This window comes from Pelobates fuscus, chromosome 1 (genome assembly GCF_036172605.1).
Source record: "Pelobates fuscus isolate aPelFus1 chromosome 1, aPelFus1.pri, whole genome shotgun sequence".
NCBI classification, from domain to species: Eukaryota; Metazoa; Chordata; class Amphibia; order Anura; family Pelobatidae; genus Pelobates; species Pelobates fuscus.
The window spans coordinates 161,051,026-161,061,032 of NC_086317.1; the positions used below are offsets into that span (position 1 = coordinate 161,051,026).

General features: G+C 40.0%; 1 protein-coding gene across 2 annotated transcripts in view; it reads left to right on the forward strand.

Moving 5' to 3' along the window:
* Positions 1-6,694, forward strand: part of KLHDC8A (kelch domain containing 8A) — a 56,790-nt gene extending 50,096 nt beyond the window's left edge. For both annotated transcript variants that reach the window (XM_063451387.1, XM_063451395.1), the window contains exons 5-6: positions 2,088-2,189; positions 4,765-6,694. In XM_063451387.1, the coding sequence (XP_063307457.1) occupies positions 2,088-2,189; positions 4,765-4,958 (296 nt within the window). In that variant the 3' untranslated portion in view covers positions 4,959-6,694. The remainder of the gene's footprint in view (positions 1-2,087; positions 2,190-4,764) is intronic.
* The last annotated feature ends 3,313 nt before the right edge of the window (positions 6,695-10,007 follow it).

The following is a 10,007-nucleotide window of genomic DNA, read 5'->3' on the forward strand; positions in this document are numbered from 1 at the left end:
TCTCATGTCTTTACAATATGAGAATATGTCACCTTTACCCCATAAATAAAGCCTATTTAGAAAGTATTCTCAATACCATACAGATGTAATAACAAAAATATGAATAAATGAAAGCTTACAGGGTTATTTACCAAGTGAGAATTGTCGGGAATTCAAAGAGAATTTCCATTTTAAGGCCAAAGTAGCTGAACTGTATAGTTTTCTAGCCTGCCTATTTTGGCTTTAAATTTGAAATTCACTTTGACTTCCAAACAATTATCATCCTAGTAAAGCTTTATTTATACATAACCCCTAGTTGTCTGGAATTAGTGAATGAACGATACAAAGTTTTCAATTAAGCAAAGTATAGGTACATGCCAAATTATTGGGTAGGTTTAAGTATGAAAATACCTTTATGAGAAAAATAGTATGTGTCAGTTTTTTATTGAAGACGACAAAATGATCAGCAAGACCAAAGACTTGTATGTGCAAAGGAAGGCACGGCTAAGGTGTAAAAACAATAAAGTGGAGATTGCTTTTGGGCAGAAATGAAACTCCTTTTAGATGTTTACCGCGATTTCTTTATTGCAGTGTACTGTACAAACACATACTGCTCCTCCCTGTTATAGAAACACAGTGTCATACTCGCCCACACACATTTCTCGGAATACAATTTCATCTGTGGATCAGTAGGGATTGTCTAGATCAGGACAATAGATGAAATGCAGTATGTCTAATAAAAATCTCTTTAATCCCCATGCTATTGTGCAACTTTGCTGTTTCTTAACTAAATAGTTTTTAACTGTTGTATCTATCTCACAAATAACTGAATAAATCATTTCAGTAGAGTATGCTGTAGTCTAGAACATGGGTAGTCATGCTTTGGAACTCCAGATATTGCGAACTACATATGCCCTGATGCTTTGCCAGCATTATTATTTTTACCACCATTTATAAAGCGCCAACATATTCTGCAGCGCTGTACATTTGGGATAAAGGCAGTATGATATAAACAGACCAATAGAAAAGGGAATGAGGGCCCTGCCGTGTGAGAGGAGATCTATGCCTGGAGATCTTTTAAACAGAGTACATTGCTAGATAACCTGTAAACTTACAATCTAAAGGTTTAAATGGAAGATGAGACAAGAGGTAGTAGGGGGAATTTGGAGGTGATGGCAGAGATAATTAATAGTATAATTGTAGTTGCTTTGTGGAATTGGTCCTTAAAGTTGCAGGGAAAGATTAAAATGATGACTTTATGGAATATGTAGTCCAAAAAATCCAGAGTGTTGAAGGTCACCTACTCCGGCTCTAGAACCAAACTCAGCATAAATGCACATAGAATAAAGTTGCATCTGGAGTTTATTAAAGGGACACTCCAGGCACCCAGACCACTTCTGCCCATTGGAGTGGTCTGGGTGCCAACTCCCACTACTCTTAACCCTACAAGTGTAATTATTGCAGTTTTTTTATAAACTGCAATAATTACCTTGCAGGGTTAACTCCATCTCTAGTGGCTGTCTACTCGACAGCCACTAGAGGGAACTTCCTGGATTATAGCACAGATTATCTGTGCTAGAGCATCGCTGGACGTCCTCACGCTGTGTGAGGACCTCCAGCGTCGCTCATTTCCCCATAGGAAATCATTGAAAATCTTTTTCAATGCTTTCCTATCGGGAGCGCTAATGCCACGCATGCGGTCTCCTCGGCCGGTGTGTGGGATCAGTCTCGCCCACCGGCCGACGGAGTCAGTAGGAGGAGCAGCGCGGAGGAGGAAGCAGCGACGAGGGACATCGTCGCTGCCTCAGGTAAGTGACTGAAGGGGTTTTCACCCCTTCAGCAACTGGGGATTGGGGGGTGGGAGGGAGGGGGAACCTGCAGTGCCAGGAAAACGGATTGTTTTCCTGGCACTGGAGTTTTCCTTTGACTAAACGAGATTATGGAGGTTATTAAAGATTTGTGCTAAAACCCCCAAACTGGAATAATCGCAGAATTAGAGAATTAGCAATTCCTATTATTATTCCACACAGTTTCCATTTTAGTGAATAAACCCTTTCGATTTAGAACAACAAAGTACATAGCAATTTTTCACATCACCTCTCTTGCAGGAGGCTGGATGAAGACCGAACGTTCATGCTTTTTAAAGAAAAGGAGGGCTGATTTTGTCGCTGGCTCAATAAATGGGAGAGTTGTAGTAGCAGGAGGTCTTGGTAAGTACAGAACTTTAACAATTTATTATTGTCCTGGGAAAGTCTTGGTTCAGTGATTAAATGGTTCAACAACTGTTCATCCCGATACAGATGTCTTGCCGGAGGTACGATTTGACTAAGTCAATGTATAACAATCATAAACATTATTTTCACAAGGCAGGTGACAGCAGTGACTTAAGGAATGTTAATCCTGGTTGCACCCATAGGATGCCTGCTTACATGAGCAATGTAATTAAACAGCTCAGTGAAGCCATCAGGTATTTTATAATCAGAACTTGATATTGGTGAGAGAAAATCCTAATTCTATGAAAATAATTGTTGCCAATAAGGTCAGATAATTGTATTGTTGTTAATTTGTTTTATCCTTATTAAAATTATACTATAACAACAAATTTTGTTTGAAATTACCTTTACTTAAAGGACCACTCTAGTGCCAGGAAAGCATACTCGTTTTCCTGGCACTAGAGTGCCCTGAGGGTGCCCCCACCCTCAGGGACCCCCTCCCGCCCGGCTCTGGAAAGGGGAAAGGGGTTAAATCTTACCTTTTTCCAGCGCTGGGCGGAGAGATCTCCTCCTGCTCTCCTCCTCCGATCCTCCTCTTTTCCTCCCCGTCGGCTGAATGCGCACGCGCGGCAAGAGCTGCGCGCGCATTCAGCCGGTCACATAGGAAAGCATTCACAATGCTTTCCTATGGACGCTGGCGTGCTCTCACTGTGAAAATCACAGTGAGAAGCACGCAAGCGCCTCTAGCGGCTGTCAATGAGACAGCCACTAGAGGACATAGGGGGAAGGCTTAACCCATTCATAAACATAGCAGTTTCTCTGAAACTGCTATGTTTCTGAAAAAATGGGTTAACCCTAGAAGGACCTGGCACCCAGACCACTTCATTAAGCTGAAGTGGTCTGGGTGCCTAGAGTGGTCCTTTAATACTGTAAAGTTCTTAAAACCCATTTGAAATAATGAAAGCAGCTATTTTGCTTTTGGGGGGTCTTTGTATAATTTTGCCTTGAAATTCGTGACCACGATCTCAGCCAATCCAGTGCTTTGCATAGGGAAGCAAGTGAGGGGGTAAAGTGCATTTTTGTCAATTGCCTATGTGACACCAGGTTCTGTCTACGTCAAAGAGACACATAAGCTGTATCTTCATGCATATTGTGAACATTCCAAATGTCAGGTTTGCAAAGATTGCAGGATTGCTCCAGGAAGCTCCTCTAGTGACAGCGACTGGAGGTGTCCTTACAGTGCATTGTAAAAATGTGTCACCTGCAGGAACAATCTCTTTGTACTGGAACCTCTACATTAAGCTATAGTGGTTCTGGTTCTGAAAATGTCCTATCTTTATGAAAAACTCAAAAATTAAAGGAACAATATAGTTATCAGAACACCTACAGCTTAAGTATAATCAGTCCCTGCAGGCTTTTTGCTCTAAACACACCCTTTGTACAGAAAAGGCACTGTTTACATTGCTCCCTAGGAACACCTCTAGTGCCAGTCACTGAGACACCCACTAGAGGTGTTTACTGGGTGCAGCACTGATGTTCAGCACCTCCACCCTCTGCATGAAGGTGCTGAACTTTCCCTATAGTGATGCATTGAGTCCGTGCATCTCTATGAGGAGATGCTGATTGGCCAGAGAAATAGCCTCCCTATGGGAAAGCATTGGATTGGCTAAGATTGTCAATTCTGATGATCTCAGTCAAGTAGGGGGATTGGGGGCGGGGTGCTAAAATAAAGGTACGTTTTCTACTTATTTAAGGAGTTAAGTAAGGACTGGGGAGCTAGATAGTGTTTTTAACACTCTAGGGTCAGGAATACATGTTTGTATTCCTGACCCTATAGTGTTCCTTTAAAAAGCCACTTTACAATATCCACTAGCTCAGATCAACCACATCTTAGCACTGCATTTCCCAAAGCAGTAACAAGGGCTCCCTTGTTTTTGAGGGACACATCTAAATGATTAAAACAGTGATACTGTGAATTAAGAATACTTTTAGCAGCATGTAGCAAACGTCTCCTGCTAAACTGAAAGCAATTAATTAACAAAGCAGTCAAGCCTGGAGTTTTAATTTTTTTTTATGAATTCATGGCTCAAAATAAAAAAAAGTTTTTTTTTAAAAGGGAAACTATAGTGCTAGGAATACAAAGTTGTATTTGCAGCACTATAGTACCCTTTAGTGCTCCCCTCCTGGGCAACCACTTCTCTGTTAAAAAATACATCTTGTCACTTACCTGAATCCAGTGCTGATGTCCCTCAGCACTGGGTCAGGCTCTGCCTCCATCCCTCCTCCACTGATGGGGGCCTTAATACGCATGTGCGGCGAGTACCGTGATCGCATTAGGACTACTCCATAGAAAACCATTGAATCAATGTTTTCCTATGGGGTTTTAGCTGACGCTGGATGTCCTCATGCAGAGTGTGAGGACGTCCTGCATCAGGTGATCAAACGTCTTATCGATGTGCCTGTTTTAAAACGTATTAATATTATTACTATATCTAAGGTGATTATTATTTTTGTTGTTTCCCCATCTCTCTCAATACTAATCTTTTCTTTCCCTGTGATGCCCACGCTTTAGGTAACCAGCCGACAGTTTTGGAAACAGCAGAGATTTTCCATCCTGTGAAAAATCGCTGGGAGAGTATAAACTCAATGCCTACTCCACGCTGTGCATGTGCCAGCATTGTCTTAAAGAACAGACTGTACGCTATTGGTGGTGTGAACCAAGGTCCGAGCACGGCAGTGGAGATGTTGAGCTTGATGGAGACGTGAATAATGTGTTTATATGCAGGGCAGTGAGTCTGACATGCTGTGTGTGTCTCACAAAGTGCAAGTGAGTGATGTGTGTTGACCGTGCATCAGGGAGTGTAAACAGACATAGAACAATGGAATGTTTTATTTAAAGCAAACTAACCCGTCATCCATGTATTTTCTCATGGGTGAGCAGCACTATACACATGAATCCTGCCTATGCCAGTTTGCCCCTGCAGGTTCTGGGGAGAGTTACATGGATTACACATTACAAAGTACAAAGTACAGGGTACTCTTACTTTACAGGGTCTTAACTTCAGGTTTGTTGTTTCCTCATTTTTTATTTTTTTTGTTCTTGTAAATTATGCACTCTCACAGGCTGTGCTTGAAAGTGCTGCCCAGTAGAATGTGGCATTCTTCTGCTTCTGGTGTGAAATTAGTTAACTTGTCGTGGCTCTTTTGGATTCCCAGTTGTGGTTAATTCACAATCAGAAGCAGACCAGCTTCACATTCTGCAGGACACCACTTTAAATTCCTGCCGTGCCGAATAAAGAATTCAGCAATGTTCAAAATAAAAAAAATGTAGACGTGAGAGCTAGGTATTATTGGATAATATGCCACACCCAAGGAAGTGAAAGATTAATATGTCAAACCGGATTTTTCTAATGTTGTACACTGATCAGCCACAACATTACAACCAGTGAAAGGTGAAGTGAATAACATTGATTATATTGTTATAAGGGGTGGGATACATTAGGCAGCAAGTGAACAGTCAGTTCTTGAATTTCAAGAAGAGTCGGAAGAAGGAAAAATGGGAAAAGGAAAAAGATATAAAAAGATCTGAGTGACTTTGACAAGGGCCAAATAGTGATTATAGACAGATGGATCAGAGCATCTACAAAAGTATGGAGTGTTCCTGGTATTGGTTAGTACCTACCAACAGCGGTGCATGGGAGCAAGGAAACCGATGTACTGGCATCAGGGTCATGGGCACCCAAGGCTTATTGATGCACATGGGGAACAAAGGCTAACCTGTCTGTTACAATCACACAGAAGAGCTACTGTAGCTCAAATAGCTGAAAAACATAATGCTGGCCATGACAGAAAGGTGTCAGAGCACACAGTGTATTGCAGTTTGCTACATAAAGAGCTGCGTAGATGCAGACCAATCAAATTGCCCATGCAAATTGTCCACCGCCAAATGCACCTTCAATGGGGTAGCCACATCAGGACTGGATCATGGAGCAATGAAAGATGGTTGCCTGGTCTCATGAATCGTATTTTGTTTTAGATCAGGTGGATAACCATTGAGCATCTGTGGGATGTTCTGGGACAAAAGAAATCTGACCTGTGGAGGCCACACTTTGCACCTTGCAGGACTGAAAAGAGCTTCTGCTCATGTCTTGGTGCCAGAAACCACAGGACACATTCAGAGGTCTTATGGAGTTTATGCCTTGACACATAAGAACTGTTTTGGCAACAGGAGGGGGACCTACATGATATTAGGCAGGTGGTTTAATGTTGTGGCTGATCAGTATATATGGTACATCACAATCAAATTAGATATACATACATCTTATATGTATATACACCTATATACAATTTTCCACTAGGTATTTTAGGAGCAGTAAATGTCAGTACAGAGGTTTGTATTAGTCTGATTAATGTACCCATAATACCTTGTTATACTATAGGTAGGTTACTAAAAAAACAATATTAATCTGTGTTAACCCTTCTTTTACCAGACAATAAAGTGATACCCAATCAAATTACTGTGTTGCATGATGTGGTTTAGTGAACAACCCTGTGTGAAAAAAATTGAAGCACAGAATATTGGCTTCCTGCTTTTGCATGGATTGATTACCTGCCTCAAAGCACAGGTGCTAATATTTGTATTTAAAGTGTAATGCACCATTTAATAGCTGTGCAGACAGGGAAGCAATCAGCCGAGAAATTCAAATAGGAATTGTTTATCTAGTATGCCAAATATAGCCAGCACGCTGCATATATGGCTTATGTGAAAATTACACACAGCACAGACTGGAGAGAGACAAGGGAATCTGTCAGGGTTATTTACTGAAGTACGGATCGTCAGAAATTCAAAGTGATTGTTCAAGTCAACTATAAGCATTATTCACTAAAGTGAGAATTGCTGAAAATTCAAAGTGAATTTCACATTTAAGCAGGATTACCATATCCACCATGTTTTCAGGGACTACATATCGATGGGCAGCACATAAATAGGGCTACCCTGTAGTATGTAGAATTCAGAAAAATGTGTATAAGATTATGTAATTAGGCAATGAAGATAACATGCTGGGCAACAGTTTTCATGCATTTTCATGACAAAATTATATGTGTCCTTGAAAACATGGTGGTTATTATGGTAACCCTATATTTAAGTCAAAAGTAACCAAACTGAAAACAGATTGGATTTTAGCCTACATTTTGACATTCATTTTGAATTCTTGTCAATTCTCACATTAGTTAATAACCCTGTCTATATTTTGGTTGGACTATATTGGCCTAAAATTTGAATTTCACATTGAATTCCTAAAAAAATCTCACTTTAGGGGATAACATGCCTTTCAAGTGGGAGGGACAGTCCCTATTTTGGTCCCAAATCCCGCTGTCCCTCTTTTCTATCCCAATCTCCTTTTTTTCTAGGAGCTCCTCTATATTATTGGTGTCCGAGTGTAAACTTCACATCAATAATACTTACGTGCCTTCAAACTACAATAAATGCTTATATATTAGTCTTTGTAAATATGATACATTGGTCAATTTCACAGAAAATTTCCCGTCTCTGTACACAATGTTGGGAGATATGGAAAAACACTGATAGTCTATGTAGGGTTGACAGACTGAATTCTGCATTTTGCTGTGCAGGGCTTGAAACTGTTCTCTGACCAAGTGGAGTTCATATACTGCAGGTATAAAAGCAATTCATTATTCTTGGCCTAGAACCCTATTAAACCACCATAATTGAATCTGATATTCTGCATTCTACTGGGCAACACTTTCAAGTCATATTTAAAAGAATGTGGAATTCACAAAAATGGAGATCTAACAACTCTACTTCTTTAACGTTGGTTACGTAACTGTCAGGGATAGTTACTAAAGTAGAAATTGTTAGGAAATCAACATTTGAATGTAACATTTTAGGCAAAAAAAAGTATCTGAACTGAAAGTCTACCCAATTTTAATTGAAAATGTATCTAATTTGGCTATTCCTGCCTAAAATGTACATTCACTTTTTAACTTTAACTTTTTAATTGACTTGGGAATCTTAAAGTTGAAATATAAAAGCTGAGTTAGAGAATTATATTTTCTAATGTGGCTATTGTGACCTAAAATCTAAAAATCTCTCAGCTCATAGCAATTCTTTGTTTAATTAAAGAGAGACTAAAGGCACCAGAACAACTTTAGCTCAATGAAGCAGTCATAGTGTATAGATCATGCCAATTCTCTGCCATTTAGGAGTTAAATCACTTTGTTTATGAAGCCCTAGTCCTTGCATGTGACTTACACAGCGTTCTAAACACTTCCTGTAAAGAGTGTCTAATAGTTATGCTTCATTTATTGCAACTTCTGTTTAATTTAAAATGTCTTATCTCCTGCACTGTTCAAAGCCTTCAAGACCCTGCAGGAGACTCATGTGTAGTTAAAGTTCAATTTACAGAGCAGGAGATAACAATTTCTAAAGCAAGTTAACATTTGATTGAAAATGAAACCATTTTTTTGTTTCACGCAGGCTGTATCAGTCTAACCCAGGGGAAGTTTGCCTAGGGCTTCATAAATAGAAACAAAAAAGATTTAACTCCTAAATGGCATTAGACATGATTGCCTACCCCTGATCTATACACTGAAACTGCTTTATTAAGCTGTTCTAATGCCTACAGTATCCTTTCAACAAATAACAGCAGGGCTTGTACAGATAACAAAATGTGCCTTCCTCAACCGCCAATAATTTCTCCTATGGCAGATAATTCTTGCTGTTACATGAAGTCACAGTGCGTTAACCAATAGCTGTAATAATAATGGATCTACCACATCAGACTTCCAACTTGGCGATGAGGCTAGGTTTTCAAGGGTTCTATTTACAACCTTTATACCTCTCTAAATACTGAACTAAAAATAGTCTTGCAGTGAATGAATTCCATGCATGTCATACAGAGGGCTAAATGAGTATAACAACAGGAGGTGTTTTTTTTCGTCAAGGCTGGAATTGCAAATACTAGATCATCACAGGCTCGGGTGAATATTTTCATGTGTAGGTGCTTGTGAGACTAATGGATGCTAGAAAGATAAAAAAAATTTCTTTTAGCAAGTGGTATATGGAAAGCTGGAGATCATTCTATGATCTTGTCAGGAATAGAATTATCCTAACACGCAAACCTAAAGGAACATGTACCGATCCTTAGAGTGGCCGGGTTAGTGCCTGAGATAGATATATGAAATGTCTGCAAGCAGACAGAGAATAAACGAGAAACAAGCAGATGTCAGGATTACAGAAATACACGGAATTGATAGCCAGGCCAAGATCAGGATAACAGAGAGCAAGTCAAAGAAGCCAAGGTCAGATAACCAATCCAATACACAGTAAACACACACTTAGGTAACAAGAACCAGGACAGGGCAAAGAAACAAGGACAACCAGGAAGTATATATACCCTATACTGGGTAGTGATTGGTCACAGAGGACCATGATGCCACAAGCCTGTACACATCATCAAAAAGCGACCCATGGGCTGACACTATAAAAGGAGACTAACGGGAGGGGTCCACATTATATATGATGTCATAATAGGGCACCAGGAAGTTAGGGATGAATGTGTGTGCATCAGAACTCAGAAAATACATAATTTCTGTGATCGCACGGTGCCGCGAGGTATCATGACAGATCTATCATCCATTCATCCTTTGAAGAAGCATATAGCAGCCATGTAGAGTGCTAGAAGATACATTCATCCTGATGAATGCTTTGATAATGTCAGTCCATCCATACATATGAATGGGGCTCAGATCCCAGGGCTGCTTCCGTCTGAATAGTGAGTAGAAAGAGCAGTG